This window comes from Chiroxiphia lanceolata, chromosome 1 (genome assembly GCF_009829145.1).
Source record: "Chiroxiphia lanceolata isolate bChiLan1 chromosome 1, bChiLan1.pri, whole genome shotgun sequence".
NCBI classification, from domain to species: domain Eukaryota; kingdom Metazoa; phylum Chordata; class Aves; order Passeriformes; family Pipridae; genus Chiroxiphia; species Chiroxiphia lanceolata.
Genome location: NC_045637.1, coordinates 99079558 through 99097185, shown reverse-complemented (window position 1 = coordinate 99097185; position 17628 = coordinate 99079558). Strand labels below are relative to the sequence as shown.

At 37.7% G+C, this 17628-nt stretch overlaps 1 protein-coding gene across 12 annotated transcripts in view; it reads left to right on the top strand.

Annotated features, from left to right (window-relative positions):
- TNS3 (tensin 3) overlaps positions 1-17628 on the top strand; it is a 229485-nt gene that overhangs the window by 59815 nt on the left and 152042 nt on the right. For 11 of the 12 annotated variants that reach the window (XR_004357506.1, XM_032690225.1, XM_032690219.1 and 8 more), the window contains 2 exons: positions 179-290; positions 15028-15065. Coding sequence is in view for 7 of the 12 variants with exons in the window: in XM_032690225.1 (XP_032546116.1) it covers positions 179-290; positions 15028-15065 (150 nt within the window). In the remaining 5 variants the exon portion in view is untranslated. Of the gene's footprint in view, positions 1-178; positions 291-867; positions 946-15027; positions 15066-17628 lie in introns of those variants that run through there. The other variant, XM_032690391.1, reaches the window with a different exon arrangement.

The following is a 17628-nucleotide window of genomic DNA, read 5'->3' as shown; positions in this document are numbered from 1 at the left end:
TATTAGATATGCTACTAAATATTACTACTGCTATATTTATATATGTATTATATATGTGTATTTATATACATACTATATATGTACTACTGTTATATTTATTTTAGAATTATTTATATTTCACTTAAAAGTATAACTCAAAAGCTGAGTGATGGTCTGATGTTATTCTTCTTGCTTCCAGCCTCAGGAAACAGCTTCAAGGTCTCATACCTTCAAAAACAAGTCTTTTAAAAAATCCAGAATCTGTGGAATCTGCAAACAAGTAATTGACAACCAAGGAATTTCTTGCAGAGGTGAGTAATGTGTGATGTGGTGTTTGCTTTCTTGCTGTGTAAAGGAAATTAGTTCTATATTGATGTTAAAATTTCTAGGAATCCATGTTTCTGGAATTCCCCCTGGACTAAGCATGTATTAGCTTGGTTTATTTCCTTCCTTTTGTATGATAGTGTTCCCAGCTTTTGTCAGGCAATAGGTTGCTGTAGTAGGTAATTAGGCTTGTATAATCACATGCTTTTAGTACTGTGCTATTCAGACAGGTTCCAGAATAAGGCAGTGCCTGTGGAGGCTCTGTGAGGAGCATGTGAGTGATGTGTACACGGTGGGTGACAGATGCCTCTGGAATTCAGTCTCCAAATGAGGAAGTGTGTGACCCTCTTTCCCTGAGGCATGTTTTATCTACATTAATTTACAAAAAAATCACAAGAGCAGCTGTGTATTTATTTAATTTTTCCAGTTGTATTATGCTCTGTCTAATCCTTAGTCCTTCAGTCTGATCACTCGCAAAAATAATAAAGATCTGCATATACAGACTAGAGACTTTCTGCCCCTAGCATTGCTTCCTGCTCCTTACTACTGTTTTCCCTCAGTCTTCTCCCTTGCTGTGTAGAATTGAGCCTACTTCTCCATGGGATACCTGTGATGAAATTAAATGTTGGGAAAGCTCAACAGGTACTTTCTGCAAGTTGTTCAGGGATAGATAGGGCTTTTGATCCCCTGTGCTGGTTCTGCCTGGTTAATATTCAACTACAGTTATTCCATGTTAATGAAACAGTTTCTTTACTTGCTGTATATATGGTTTACTTCCTAGAATGCGAATGCTATTGTCTCTTCATGTAAAATGTAGTGGATATTTCACTGAGAGATGTTTGCACCAACTTCCAGTTCTGGTTGGATCTCATTCTCCCACCTTTTCCCAACCATATTCTTCAGACACCTTAGGGTCCCTTCGAGGGTTTGAGAGGGAGGTGAAAGATTTGGATGTGGAAGGAATGTGGCCATTACCTGAGCTATGGTGCAGACTTTACAGATGAACAGCATTATAGTTATCATCATAGGAGTGGTAGTTATGAATGCATTTCTTTAACATATTTCTTCTGTCTGTCCTGAAGGTTGGTTCTTAGGATTTACTTGTTTTCAATTTAGCAGAAATAGTATTTATGGAAGGAAGCCTGCTTAGTGAAGGAACTGCCTAAAGAACTTCTTGTCTGTGGTACGTCTGTGTCTGTATCTAAGTCAGTCCGGGATAATTTTCTCTAGGTTTCTGGATGCAATTTTCAGAAGGAGCCCCTTGATACTATCACATAGCCCCTTTTGTTGATGTAAGCACCAGGCAGACCCGCTGTTCTTTGCTGTTGTTACATTTTGGTTGTTCATTGATTGATACTTATCTGTGGGATGGGAGCAAACAGGAGTTGCACAGTGAAGTGATGATTCCAAGTAGTTTCAATTTAATAAGAACCCATTTGTATTTTAACCTACAACATGGACTTCATAAAGAAGAGTTCTGGAAAAGCTGGAACTGAAAGTTGCCTCTTTCTTTGCCAGCACTGCAGTACTTGAAATGTACGCTAGTGTAGCACTAAACCTGCATTATATGGGAAAACTGTTGTTTAAACATGTTTCAAAATGGCTTTTTGTATTTTCTGCAGTGTCATTGCTGCCTCTTCCCGACACCCCCTGTGAGGCTATTGTCTCCCATACAGAGTGTCCTGGGAAGGTGTCCTGAGGTGTTTCCCATTGGCCTTTGTTAACCCCTTCCTGTGATTGGGTGTTCCTGTAAGCCCCTTGAGACTTCTAATCGGTTACTCTGTGAATCCTCCTGAACCCTATAAAATGTAACATCCCCAACAATAAACCCTCTCTTGCCTCCTCTCCACACCCGGTGTGCTGTCTTTGTGCCGGCCATGGGACCACGTGCGTGGGGGGAGGGGAGGGCAGGGCAGCTCTCCCCTCCAGGCTCAGGGCCAGAAGAAACCCCTGAAGAAACCCCTGGAGTTCCCTTTCCCCATCCTTCAAGACGTCAGAATGGTTCCTCAGATGGAAATGGAACTAGAACTGGGCTGCCCCACGTCGTGGGTGGGGAAAGGGATCCAGAATGCTAGTACCGTGAAACTCTGTTAATATGAAGAAAAATAAACTAGCTGTTTTGGAGTCAAATACTGATGCTTTTGGTAAATTTCCCCTGATGTTGCTGAATGAAAGTGTGCAAACTGGCATTGCAGGAAAGGGGGGCAGGGAGGGGAGAAAAAAACCCTTTAGTTAAGAAGAAATAAAGTTTGTCTATTAATGAGAAAAATCTTGCTTTTTAACAGTTTTTTCTCAGAAAATAACAGCTCTTTGTACAGGTTGCAGTTTCCTTTCAGTCTGTGTCTTATCAGTTAAAGGAAATTTACATATGAGAGAATTGAGGGAGGGGAGAACTCCAGATTGGTCAGTATGTAGTATTTGCTGTTTATCTAGCAATGAATCATTGACTTGTAAGGAAAAAAAAAAGCTATAACTAGGTGTTGTGTTGGTTAGACAAGCTTTCATTAGTATGTGGCAGACATTTTTGGGATGTGTTTTTTAGCCCTGTCTTGCAAAATGTGTCCTTTTCTTGTAGCAAGGTCTAAATGCAGTTTCTAAAAGCTTACTGTGAACAATGAACGATTGAATGAAGGGTACCCTTGAATGATGATGTCCCTTTGTCCTTGTGTACTTCAGTCCACCTCAGTAAAGCGTACTCAGTTACAGTTTTTCAGCAAAAACAGTGGCATAAAGCAAAGATAGATTTGAAGAAGGGGAAGCTCGTGGCTGTTTCTGTGCCTGGTAAACATGTTTGTCTCTGGACAATGTCTTTGATGCAGATTCTCATTATGAAGTAAGGACAAACAGCTGTTGATTGATTTCTACCATACCTGCACATTTTGCAGTAAACCGTGGACCACATGACTCCCCATATCTCTTCAGCATTACTCAAACTTGAATGGATTTGAACTCTGGTTTGATCTTCCCTGAAGTACAGTTCAGTTTAATTCAGGGCCAAGCAGATATTTACATAGTTAGTGAAAGGCCTGCAATGTTACAGAAGTATTTTGATTTTATTTTTTATTTATTTTATATATGTAAAATAGATGTTCAAAATTTTCTATTTTACTTTATTTTCCCTTGCTTTTTTTCGTGGTTGTGTTGTGATCGAATGATTGTTAGTGTAAAACAGAGATGATCTTAGGTTCTTTGAATCTCTGGAAAGTACTTTTCTGGCAATTAAAAAAACTGGAGACCAGATCTGGGAGATTTGAGTAGTTTTAAATAATATAGTATTATTTCGTAGCTCTTAGAGCATTGATGTGATGAGTGAAAGAAGCATGAAAACTTGAAGCACTGTACAGATGTCTTTTGATGAAATTCTTCTCACCTCCAATTGATGATTAAGTGACCTAGTTTAGGTGCTGCTAATGAGGCTTTACATGCAATACAAAGTATTCCATAAACTAAATTTTGAACTTAAAGCAGTTAATGGTTCTTTGAATGAACTGAGTATCTTTTTGTTAATCTAACTCGTCTATGAATGTCTTGGCTGTGGAAATATATGTTGGAATGATCCCAGAAAGAGTTCTTATAGAATTTTAGTTTCTAATTTTTTTTGTGTTTTCCTGAAAACCTTTTTTCCTTGATGGTTTGACTACATAAGAGCTTTGCTTTTTTCCTTTGAAATCATGTATATGTATGTATATATATGAAACTTTCATACTTTGAACCACGTATAAATGTTAGCCCAAGAGGTGTTAAATTATGTTGATATGTGCTGTTAGCTATATTGTTAGCAGAGAAATGCTTACCATGCTATTATGGGCAAACTGAGTGTAACAAAGAATACAATTCACCTTCTTTACTATGATAAGTTATTATACATCTGTATAATAACTTCTGGGTTGTAAGTTGTGTTAACATACGATTTCATGCAATTGTTAATTGGCTTACAGTAAATAAGTCCTTAACTGTTTCATTGAGCATGAAGTGCCTAGTAGAAACTATATTTTCTCATCAAATTACAATATCTGTGTATAATCAAGAGCTTCCAGATGCTTAAAGATCATAGGTCAGGATTTGAAGAGACAATTGGAGCTGTTTTTCTCTAAGAGGTTTGGTATTTTCCTCTGAAATTCACCTACTCGTTTGTGACTGTGCTTGTGGTTGGGTAGTGATCCACTTAAAGTCTCATTTTGGGTTAGCTGGAGTTACCCAATACAAAGAGACCTCTGTATTTAATCAAATATTTGTTGCTTCTGGCAAGTCAAAATACATTTTTACATTAAGATTCACTTGGAGCCGACAAATTGTTTGGACATACCATGTGTGTAAATATATGCATATTTAATCTTATATAATTATATTGTAGGTGGTTTTATATACTCTGTTTTTCAATAATTGCTAAGTTCTGTAATAACATATGAGCATCTTAATAATGTGCAAAGCATGTCTCTTTTTACAGGCAGACAAATTAGAAAGCTAGAAATGCCAAAGGAATTTGTATCATGCTTGGGCCAGTGGCGTTACACTTGGCTCTAAATGGCAAAGCATGTAGTGAGGAAGAGGTGTTTGTGTTACTCTGGTTTCCATGGCATGATCCTTATGAAATAAGATCCTGTATTAGTAGGCACTTACATGGGTGTATTATGAGATCTATCAATCTATTGATTTTATAATACATATTATACATATGAACCCCCTGTAAATTCAACAGAATGAAACCATCTTATAGTTAATTATGACAATAGACATTGGTTAATTAACCATAAGAATCATTAATGATGGCCATAGGCATACCCATCTAATCATGTTAATCTTAGTGTGGGACATCTTTGAGAGGAGGAAAAGATTGTCAGCAAATTAAAAGGGTTTTTTGTCATATCACTCTTCGCTTTCTGTGTGGTGTTTGTATGTACGCTTACATGTTTTTTTTGAGCAATGATCCAGCAAATCATATTGCCTTCTGTGGGACTGTTTTAAGAAAGCTTTAAAATAATTGCTTCAGTTGATAGTTTAAAGATTTACAATGATGAATCTCTTGCATGTGTGGTTCAGACTTGTCAAGGAACAGCAGAATACAAACCAGAAAACCATACTATTTTTCTAACTGCTGATTACCTCCGAGTTTAAATCAGGACATGCAGGCTATAGGACCAAATAGCATGGTTTGTTTTGTCCCTAGAGCAGATTAATAGCTCACAGCTGCAGTGAACTCCAAGGAAGAGAGATTACGAGTTGGTCAAGCAAGGCTGAGTTAGGTAGGGACCCACGCTCTTGCTATAAAATTTCAGTTGACTGTCACCTTGTTTGTGAAAGTCATCTGGGAGGATATCCAAGGGAGACTGCATGAATTGTTGTAGTTGCAGTAAAGAAGTCTTTTTAGTACCCCTTCAGAAAAGGGTGGATGTTGACCTGGACATGAGTGGTGCAGAGTGTCCTGTTCTGGGAAGGAGGAGACTGAAAAAAGAAATGTGGACTGTAGCCCATCTGTGGCTTCGGAGGTCAGCTCCTCTTCTCTAGACAAAAGGTGCACACAGTAAATAGCAAGTTCCACTAGATTAGTAAAACGTACTCTAATTAACAGAGCTGTACAAGGTATGCATTCATATTTCAGTGCAGAGCTTAGATAGTGAAAGATGGAAGCTATGTGCATTATGGAAATTATGTGCATAACAGCAGCAAAGACATGAAAGGGAAGGATGAATAAAGACTTACTGGAGCATAAGAGATACAAAAGAAGCCACTGTAATTAGTAAGGAGTACACAAGTGGTACATAAGCATCCTGGCTGAACACAGCGCTCTCTGGAGCTAAGAGAGACAGTAAAATTGACAACCTCAGTGGGAACTGGGGAAGGGGGGAGGAGTTTTGACAGAAATCTCTAAGGTAAGTTTCTACTAATTTAAAAATAAAAAATACACAAGGCAAAGACCTCTAGTGGAATGTTTAATGTTCACAGCTGGTAGATGATGTTTCAGAAAATTGTCTGTATTGAAAACACGAGTTCCCTATTTGTTTACCTCAGAAGGACCAACTTAATCATGCCAGAATTTGATCTATGGTTATAAAATTTATTTTAAAGTTAAGGTTTAAATCTCAGAGTTCTCTAAAAAGCTGCAGCTTCTGTTCATTACAGCTAATAAATTAAAAAAAAAGTAAATGTGATCCTGTGTGCTTTCCACCTCGCAATTTTTGACAGGAAAGCCAGGGACTGCTGCTGGATCTGGTACTCCTGCAATTTTGTAAGCTTAGCCCACTTGAAGAAAACCTAAAATTCCTAAGGGTAAATTAAAGTTAGAATTACCTGCTCTAACATGAAAATTTGAAATGAAATGCTACCATCATTAGAGTGTACAATTTGAATGTGATGAACTTGATATGCCGTGGGGTGAGAGTAATCTCAGTGTAAATCTTGATGCATTTGGCTTAAAGTTCACCCTTCTAATTGGCTTCAAAACAAGGGGTGGGGCTGGAGGAACAACTACTATGGGAGACAGGAGTAATGTATAGGAAGATAAAGTTTAAATAAAGAAAAGATGAATGAAGAGAACTGTTGTAACACTGGAGAGTTTGCTCCAGTACATGAAGAAAGCTACAAACATAACTCAGTTTAGGCACATTCTGGATCTGAACCCTGTAAATAGGTAAGAGTTGTTAACTGTTAAGTAGTTGTTAACTGATTTTGAACAGCATTCCCATCTATTGTCATTGATGAGATTTAAAAAATACCCTTAGAAAACATGCCTACAACTGTGTAAGTACTTAAGGATCATACTGATGATCTCCTTTGCATAGTCTATATTATTTTTTCTTCTGGTAATGGTCTTTGTCACTTATATTTTCCATAGGAGCTTAAGAACATCTGCGAATCAGAACTTCAGGCCCACTAGGTCTTATCCACAAAATAAGTTTCCTAGCAATATCAGATTTCTTACTTATTTTGGAGATCGCCCATTTTAAGCCGATATCCTGTTTTTCTTTGATCCTTGCTCTGAGCATGATTTATACAGTTTGTTTTCAATATCCATCACAGATGTGCGAGCTCTTGACATCTTACAGTTCTTGCACTGTCTGCAGCTGAAGATGAGAAAAACCTGGAGACAGTCTAGCCATTTTTTTGTTTTCATATGGGTTGCTGGCATGTAAGCTGTAGTCTAGTTGAAATAGTTTTGTGGATGAAATGTTGCAACATGGGGTTATCTGTTTAGCTGGAGGGAGGAGGTAAAAAAATAACCTTTGGTTCTAAACTGGTTTAAGGTTTAATAATTTCCTACCTAACTGGTAGGTGTAGCTTAAATAGATGGGAGAAATTTGCTGTATGAGTACCTCATTTTTAAAATTGTGAAAACATTTTCATTGTTGGTAATATTCTGCCTTTGTAACAGCATCTGTAAGAAATTCAAAACCAAACACCACACACAAACAAAACAAACAAAAAAAGGCCCCCAACCAAGGACTTTTCAGGATGAAGTTAAAATGATAAAGTTAGACTATACATTCCACGGTGGGGGGGAAGGGAAGAAAAAAACCCAAACAGAAAAAACACCCCAAACCCTACCCTTTGATGGTCAAGATTTTTCTACAAGACAAGAAGAAAGTGGGAGTAAAGAAAGAGACGTGCTATTGCAGCACTAGTGCCAAAATATTTTTCTCTTAATAAAGATTTTCCACTGCTGTTGTCAGTAACAAGTAGAATATTTTTTCTGTGGGAAGGCTCATTCACAACACTCTTTACTGTATAGCCACTCCAAGTAAAAAAATGCTGAAGCTTTGCACAAATTTCCCATAACTGTCTGTTAGCCTTCATCTTCAAAAACTATATTTGCAGTCACTGTCATGAAGTACTGGGAGCAATAGTCAGATGAAGAGACAGTGGTTGGCTGAATCTAAAAAAAGAACAAAAGAAAATCTAGAAAAATGTTTGAGGCATAGGAAGTGCACCAGCAGATGTTGCTGGAGTGTGTCTGTTAGACTTGTGAAATCCTTGGCATGTAACTCTGATAACTCCTTAAAAATAGAAGTGTTTACTTTTGCATCTAAAGCCCAGTATTTCCAGCGAGGGTACTCTTCCCTCATCCCCTGCACAAAGGGGTAAGAGTCACACAAAACTGCTTCACATAAAATCGCATGCCAATTTATATTTAATGCTGCAAATAATTTCCTTCTGTCTGGTTTTCATATTGCTGTCCTTTTGACCTTTTTCTTAAGTCGAATTGTTGCAAAGCTGGTAGGAACAGGTCAGCAGGAATGTGTATGTTGGTGCAAGTTTATTTCTAACAATCTGATCACAATATTATTAAACACTCGTTGAAATAAAAATAGCCGGCAAGCTGCATATGTTGCAACATTTCATCCACAAAACCATTTCAACCAGACTACGGTAGTTGTGGCAGTAAATCTGCAGTATATGAGAAACTGTGGTTTAAACATGCTTCAAAATGGGTTTTTGTAGTCTCTTTGCTGGCTTGTACTTTCTTCTTCCCAAGACCCTGTTACGACCCGCCCCAGGAAAAGGGGGGGAGGGGGTAACTCAGGTTTTTATCAATAATTCCCTTGGGGTGGATTAAAGTGAAACGACACTAAATAATCGGTGTCTGAAAACATATACTGGCAAGGTTTATTTTAACAATTCTGTATCAACAGGCATGCTAGCAGTTTGGGTGCTGTCATACAACAATGTGATACAGAGATAACCTTTGGGGGGCGAAGAAAATGCATAGGGGAGAGGAAAAAAAAACCCAGGATGACAGTAAGGGAAAGTAAGAGAAAGAAAAGCTGAGGGTGGACAGATGTATATAGTCACCGCCCACGTGGTCCAACGATGCTTCCATGTCTGAAGTGGTGGCCTTGATCCGCTGGGGGTGAAGGAAGGAAGCCCCCACACTCCAAGAAGTTGTGAGTTATATCCATGGTCAGTGTCACAGGCCGTGCCTCGAGCCTCCAAACATCTCCCGGGTCTGTGCTGAGGTTTTTTTTTTTGTGCCTTGCCTGGTTCCTGCCTTTCCAAATTAGCGGAGGGAGGGGCCTGATTGCTCAGCAGAGGTATCAACAGTCAAAGGCCTGCGAGCTGGGCTTCTTGCCTTTTCAGGATTTCACACCTTCAGCACTGGAGGGAGGGAGGGGCCCAATTGCTCATCAGAGGTATCATGCAAGTCAAAAGCCTGTAAAAGTCTCCTAGAATGCATAAATCATTAACCATTTCAGTCTCTGACAGACCCCCCACTGTAGTGTTCCTGAGAAGATACCAAGAAGTCTTCCCATTGGACTCTTTTAACCCCTTCCTATTGGTTGTTAACCCCTTCCTGCAATTGGGTGTTCCTGTAAACCCCTTGGGACTTGTAATTGGTTACTCTATGAATCCTCCTAACCCTACAAATGTAACCCCCCCAACAATAAACTCTCTCTTGCCTCCTCTCCACGCCCGGTGTGCCACATGGGTGGGGGGAGGGGAGAGGTAGCCAGCAGCCATTTAAGAGATTTTGGTCATATGTGGCTTTCTATACCAAGCTCTGCCTGGAGACCCTGTTGTGGTGGCCTTGCTATGCATTTTTAGAAACCAAATTAAGATGTTTTAACAAAAAAACCCCCATCTTTTCTTCAGAGCCAATGGCAGACCTGATATTTTGTGCAAAACATTTCCTGCAGGCCTGAGATATTGCTCAGTAGTGGTAGCACGAGCCTATGTACTAAAATTGCTAGGCTTTACCACTACTGCGATGGTCTGATACCTATCTTACCTGGTATTAAGAGAGAAGACTGGAACTGGGAGCTATAAAAACTAAGTCTTAATTACACAAGTCTTTTTATATGCTTGGTTTAGGTTACATTTTGTTGTGGATCTTCAAGGACTCTTCTATTACTGTCAAAAAATAGGTGTAATAGCATCTGTCTGTTTTGGGAAGCTGCATTGGAGGTGCTGAGGGAAAGAAAGCATCTTTTAAATATGTAAGCCTGTGACCTTGTATCCCAACTTGTTTTGTCACCAGGAAGTTAAAAATTCATATCGAGGCCTGTGGAGTCTATGCTTTCAGGGCAAGTGATTTTTCTTAGAGATTAGAAAGGTATTAAACTGGGTTACATCTCTTAGATTCTCTATTTGTATGCAAGTTTCTACCCCAAGAGGATTCCTGAATTAGCTTGTTTCTGCCCTTACTGTACACAGTTGTTTAAAAAGAAACACAGAAAAACCCACTATGGAGAATCACTCGATAACAGCTGTGGTTAAGTGCAAGGTTGTCCTTATAAACCAGCCATGTTTTAATACTCACTGCGTGTGCAGTGTGACAGAATGTTTGTATGGAATATATGAAATATATTGCCATACCATATGACCATTAAATGCTAAAATCTGTCAAGGTGCATAGCCTTTACCACACAGAGCAAAAGTTAAACTCTTTGTCCTGTTAAATCATAAATCATGCTCTGGTTAGTGAAGTAGTTTCTTACTTTACAAATACATTGCTGTGGGTTTTCAAAGAGCATCTTACATGCAAGAATGTAAAAAGCAGAACTTTGATTTCACAAAAATTTTGGAACTTAAGTCTGAAAACAACGACTCACCATGCTTGTCCTTCTCTCTTTAACCTGGCAGCAATATTGGTAACTTACAGGAGTGTACTGGTTTAAAGGTAAACTGACGGGGAAATGAATCCAACTCAAAAGAGAGATTATAAATCAGAATAACAATTTAATAAAAATAATACAATAAATACAATTATAAAGACAAACAATTGGTTTTAACCCACCAAACCCAAATGTATAACCCAGCACCCTGGGACATGAACAGAGTGGTGTTCGTTGGGCCCCGAGTCCAAAGTAAAAGGAGAGGGAAAAACCTGTTGGTGAGAGTGCTGCTGCAGTCTGGTCAAGAGTGGTGGTTGCAGCCTGGTTGAAAGTGGTGGTCACAGTCCTTCTGTGGATCCCACTACTGGTACCAAAGTCCCAAAATCCCCAAGATTATATATCCTCAGGAATGCCCAGTACCTCCCTCAGGGCAGAGAGTTCCACAATGGGTGTGAGGACAGGAGCATCCTCCTATCTCACAGGCCTCTTAACACCCAGTTTATAGCTTGAGGGGTCAGGCATGCTCTGGGCAGCAGCTGTAAATGGTCTATTGATAACAGTTTCTGGGAAATGGCATGGAAGGCTATAGAATACACAGTTTTGGGTTACACCCATCCAGTGATGAACTGGTCCCAGCTGTTCTAACTAGGACAAGGAGTTAACACATCTTCATTTTGATGCAAAGAAATGTGGGGATTTTTTTTTTTTTTTTTTTTGTTTTCTTCCCCCCCCCCCCCTCCTTTTCTCCTCCTCTTAAGAAAATGGATTCTTGGATCTATTGTTTAGGAGCTGTTTTGAAGTATAGTAAATTGACTAAATATGGCTTGGTCTCTGTTTTATTACCAGCCAGCTTGGGACAGTTGTTCTTGGAACTGGTGCCAAAATCCTTGAACACAAATTTGGAAAGTATGGTATTTGCAAGAGCTGATGTGTGGGATGCAGAAATTCAGCTGTTCAGCTGAAGAACTGAAGTAACCTTGTAGAGTGTGACATTGATTAAATCCTCTGGACTGTTTTGGACACATTTTAGAATTTGAATACACTTAGGCTACAGTCCTGAGGAGAGCTGAGTGCTAGTTCACTTGTGAGCTTTACCTGAAGAATACCAGCTTTCAGTAAAAGATGCTTGTTGAGATCTTTTAAATGTAAGTTGTATGTATTTTCCTTAGCATACTAACAGCACATCAGTTGTTCAGTTATTCATATGCTTTTGCATTGCATGTTTGTTGCACTGAAAAGACATGTGTTGCACGATTATGATATAATACTGCTTTTTTGGCCTTAGAAATTTTCTGAAAGTGCATCTCTAATATTTAAGGCTTTTCATTAAAAAAAAAGCTGGCATATTGAACCATGATTCAGTCTCTCTGGCAATCTGGTAGGGATTGAAATAGTTTATCTCTTTGCAAGTACTGTAAATGCCTGGGCTGAGATAAAACCAGCATTGGACTGAAGTGTTGCAATCATCCAGGTAAAACAGTTCTGCGATGTAGTAGAATTCATCGTAGCTTTAGCACAATGAATTCTAAATAATGAAATATCAAGCAAATTGATTTCTCTCTGTGGATAACTGTTGAATTTGCTAGTGTTGCTGAAGGGATCTCTCACTGTTCTTGATGGTAGCAGCTATAGCAGAGAAACCCATATGAATTGAATTGTAAAAGGATGTGCCTGGAAAGGCAACAGTGCTTCTCTCCAGTACTCATCTATACTCAGATACTGGACTGCTGCAGCCTTGCCCTTATTCCATTCACTCTTTCTTAGCGTGCCCATATGCTTCCTCATACCCAATTCATATTATTTTCTTAATATCTCCTTCCCTTTCAAGTGCTTCGAATACTTCTCCCTCCCTCCTCCCCCCTGTGATCTCCTTTTGGAGTGCTTATTTCCATCCAGTTTTATTATAATCAGCTTTATTAGATATTGAAGAAGAAAAGATAATGACTTAATCTAATCCATACAAGTGCTGGATTTAGATATGAATAGGATGTTTCTGTATGCTGAGGAGGAGTAAAGCAGTCTTTGTGAATGGATCAGATCTCTATGTTCAGAACGTAATAGATTTGAACACCTGAAAAAAAGTACACGGTTTGTTTCAGTCAGAGAGCTTTGCCTGATGTTATTTGACTGATTACCTCTTGAGGCTATAGTCTTTGTTTTGTTTGAATCTCATAAATATAGCAATATAGTTTTGTTTGTGTTTTCCCTTTAATTATGTATGGAGTTCGTATGATCTATTTCTGTGTTGCTTATGAGTTTGAATGAGGTGCTTCTTCAAGGCTGAATCTTGATGTTGCTATCCAGGCTAAGCTCATGTCTGACTTGAGTGATTTCTTTCCAAAAAAGAGAGTAAGTACTGTTGTGTTTCACAAGAGCAGAAAACACTGACTTTACTTGTTACGTGGAAGCTGAAAAAACTCAATGCTTGCATTTACTGTTATTGACATCTTTAATAGAGATTTTGTGTTTTGTTGGTGACATTTGTGATTTGGTTTTGCATGAAGTAGTAGCAATATCATGGAAGTTTGTCATGGAATGAAATCTATTTTTTGTATTTCATCTTGCCCCCCATAAGTCTAGGTATAAGCATCAGTAAAGAACATGAAAACCTTGCCTGTAATATTAGGGTTTTCTTACAGATTTACTGTTTTATTCTTTGTTTTTTTGTGTTTGTCTCAAAGTAGCTTATAGAATAAACATATAACATGCATATTTTTAGAACATATTAGCCTTTTGCAAAGTTAAAGCTAATCATGCTGATTTAAAATATGGATTCTACTAGACAGTTTTGGTATGTCAAATCACTTAATGAATTTAGTTGTTTATTCTGTATGTCACACAAGAAAATGAAGCTTTTTATTATGAATTAAAAGCTGTCTTCCATTTGCTTTAAGGTGATAGCATTTGTAAGTGGTGTGTGGCTATAGATCATTATCAGTGCTAATAGTTAGAGTAGTGTATTTGCGTCAAAGCTAATAAATTTTTAGAATAAAGACAACTTATCCTGTGAAGCACTCTGAACAAAGAACTCATTCCTAACTTATACATGGGGAAAATAAGTGAACATAGCATGTACAAAACTGAATAGAAGATGGGTCAGTAATCCTTACTTTTTTTTACCCTGAGAAGTGACTGCAGCATAAGGGTTTTTCATTCAGCAGTTAATGCACTTGAATCTGAAATGAGTTTTTGCTGACCTCACACCTTGATAGTTGTATCTTTCCTGTTGGGTCAGGCTGTATATCTTCCTCTTGGTAGAAACATCAAGAAACAAGCATGACTTTCAGCTTCAGTGGTCTAAGGTTAGGCTGCAGTTAATTTTTCAGTTAAACCTCTATGGTATTCTGTAGCTTACTGATCTTGGAGACTGAATAAGTAAATTTTTCCTGAATTTAAAATTTAGTGAGTTTAGCTCATGGTAGCCCAAAGGGTAGACATTGCATGGAAATAAAGGAAATTTCAGAGTAAAGAAGGAAGTGTATATAAGTGGAAAACCAATTAAAACCAGGCTGTGTCAGATTCTAGCTATTGTGCTGCTGCATCATAGCTACATTGCTGCTCATCTGGCTGCTTTTTAAGTTAAGTGGTGTTTTCTGAATCTAAACTTGCTGCTACAATTAATCCTTGCCTGCTCTTACAGGAATTTAAAAAACCTCAAGTGCTTATGTCTTGGAAATAATGTTCGCAACACTGTATAACCTGAATATCACATTATGAAATTATACTCTGGCCAGTCATAGTTGCCTGTGAGTTGAAGTCAACCTGTTTTTCTTAGGTCTCTGGAGCTGCTGATATGACTAAGATTCACAGGTTACTCTGGGAACAATTTCATCTTACTGTTGGTGTTATTTAAGTGGTAACACTTCCAGCACATGTGAAGCTGTAAAAGTAAGTGTCAAGACAATCAGCTCATGACGTTTAACCAGACATATGTTATCACAAGCTGATAGAATGCACAAATCTGATAATGCTGCTGTAGTTTAACTAATCTTTCAGGAATGGGTGAAAACTAAATGAATTTCTATTTTTAGTTTAGTTTTGTTTTGAAGTATGTAAATACTTTTATATATACAGATTTGAGTTTGGCCTGATCTCTTGTAGAAAGCTGCTTTAAAGAAAGGAGAGAAGTCAATCCACATACTCTTTTACTCATATATTCTGTTTATTTTTGTTTTAGTTTGCAAATATGCCTGCCACAGGAAATGTGAAGAAAAGGTAAGTGTACTTACTGGCCTCCCTTTCTGCTATTGATCCCATGTATTCACAGTTGAGACTACAAAATCTGTATCAACTAATAAAGAATAAGATGATTATTAAATCAGATGCCTATCTGGGATATTGTTCTTACCATTAATAAAAAAAAGGTCCCTATGTAGTCAAAATATTTACACCAGTGGTTGAATTTCTCATTCTCCCACAGGAGGATGTGTTTTCAGTTGAAAACAGCAAGTTAAGTGGGTGAAACACAAATCACACAGTTCTGCCAGAAAATAAAAAAAAAAAATATTTGAGTGAATAAGGTGTATATAGGTATCCATGCACACCTATATTATTTTTACAGTGCCCCTCTAGGTGTTTCAGAGTGTGTGTATATACACACACCTATATATGTAGATATTAAAATTTGTACAGCAACAGAGATTTAAAGGCAAACTTTTGGCATTGGGATATAAAAAGCACATTATTACTTTTCATTAATTACTGTAGATTCCCCTCAGTTCAGTATCATTACTGGATTTTTATTACTTTTAAAAATCTTCAAGTTCCTTTCACACATGTTGAAATCAGTATTTCCATGGTCTCAGGTGACTTAGAGTTTCCCCTTGCTAGATTTGTGTAAATCAGAGGCATTTACAGAGTGTTGCAGTCTAAATCTAGGAGTCTTGGAGGGCTTTATTTTACTGGAAGCACTTTAATGAGGTAATATTCCCTTCTTTTAACTTAAAACGTTTTATTAGTACTTGCTATCTGTAAAGACAGCGTTTGTTATAGTTAGAGAGCACTGAGCTTCTGGACACCACAGATCTAGTCCTATTACCTGTGTTGTTGACTTGATGTTTGGCCTTATGCAAGGATTTGTTTTGTTCAATGCTTCCAAGAAATGTAACTAAATTCAAGAGAAGACCTCTACTTGTGAAGGACTTAGAGATTTTTTCAGGCCGTTTGGGGAAACTCTAGTAAACACAAGTTTCATTTGGCCGAGCATCTCTCATTTTGAGTAAAAATGGCACATGTGCATTTGAAAATCACCGTGTTATGTGGTATGCTGAGTAAATGCAGAATTCTGGTTTTTTAATGAAATAAGATGATAAAATACAGTGGTAATTAAATTTACAAGTAAGGTATTACCTTTTAAAGAGTTTTATCACCTATTTACTTTGATAATGATTTGTAATAATGCTATAGAAATGGTGGTCCAGAAGTAGAAGCAAAACTGTTTAGTAGAAAGAAGTATTTTTTTGTTAGACCAGATGATGTAATTGATCCCTCTTTGCACAGTAGCTTTAGTTCTCCAAATAGCACTTGCAGTATGGAATTCACTGGTTCCATGACAAAGAATCTAGTTTGTTGATAACATTGGTAACTTGTAGATTTGCTTGGGTGGGCGCTACACAGAACTAGAGTTTCCTGAAATGATGATACTTAAATGATGCTGGAGACTGTTGTAATTCTTTAAACTTGTTTTGGAGACAAATAATTTCGTATGTGTAACATATGTTAAAAACAGAAAACTGTCTTTCAGCTAGTATTTACGCTCTCAGGATGTTGAGTGTTGAAAAGACTTAATATACAGAGTGCCAATACTATATAATAGCCTAACTATCATCAAGATACTGGCATGCTTTATAATTTTTGAATAATTGAAATGAAGTGTACTTCATTTAGCATGTACAAAGCATGTATTGCAGAATATAAAAACCCAAATTCTGGAAAGAGGACCGAATTTAATAATCAGTTATTTCTTACAAGAGGCTTATTTTCTGATTTTTCAGAGAAGTAGTAAGCCAACAAGTAGCTTAAATTCAGAATCTTTCTATGAGTCTTCTCTGCCTACTTGTATAAGGCTCATGACTTCGGCACTCATCAGTGTGGTGTACACTGGTAGTGCTGAGCTGGGACAGCCCTGTTACTCTAGCCTCAGAAACTGCATCAGCTGCATGTTGATGTAAAAGAGAGCCTAAAAATGCTGCCCTGCTTCAACAGTGCCAGGGTGTTATTAAGTTGCTGAACCATAGTGATGCCTCTTCTGATCATGGGAAGTTCTCATAAACTTGTCATTGAGCTTGCATAGATTAAGCTGTTGTAATGTATTTGGTTTTGCAGCAGGCTTATTTAGAACTAAAGCAAACTTTTCAAATTTTATACCAACATATAATACTGTCTCCATTTACTTTTAAAAATATTTTGTGCTTTACTCATCTGTACTACTTTTAAGTGATGGGGGCAGAAAACCACTCTAGAGGAAAATAGTTTCTATTCCCATATGTATTATATTTTAGAATGCTCTCTAAAAGGCAGTGTTTTTTATTTCACTCTGAAAAACATCATAAGAATGAATTCTGAAAGAATTTTTTTTGTTGTACAAAACCTGGTTCATTTTTTTGACTGTCCTGTGTGGCCTCAGTCTTTGCATGTTTAACCTAGAAATGTTTCTGTATTGTTCAGATGTATGTACCTAGTTAGTGTTCCCTGACATTTCTGAAGCTGCAATATGTCTAATGCCTCGGGGCTTTACTCTGGATTTTTTTTTCTGGGAACTTGAGTCCTTTCTGTTTTG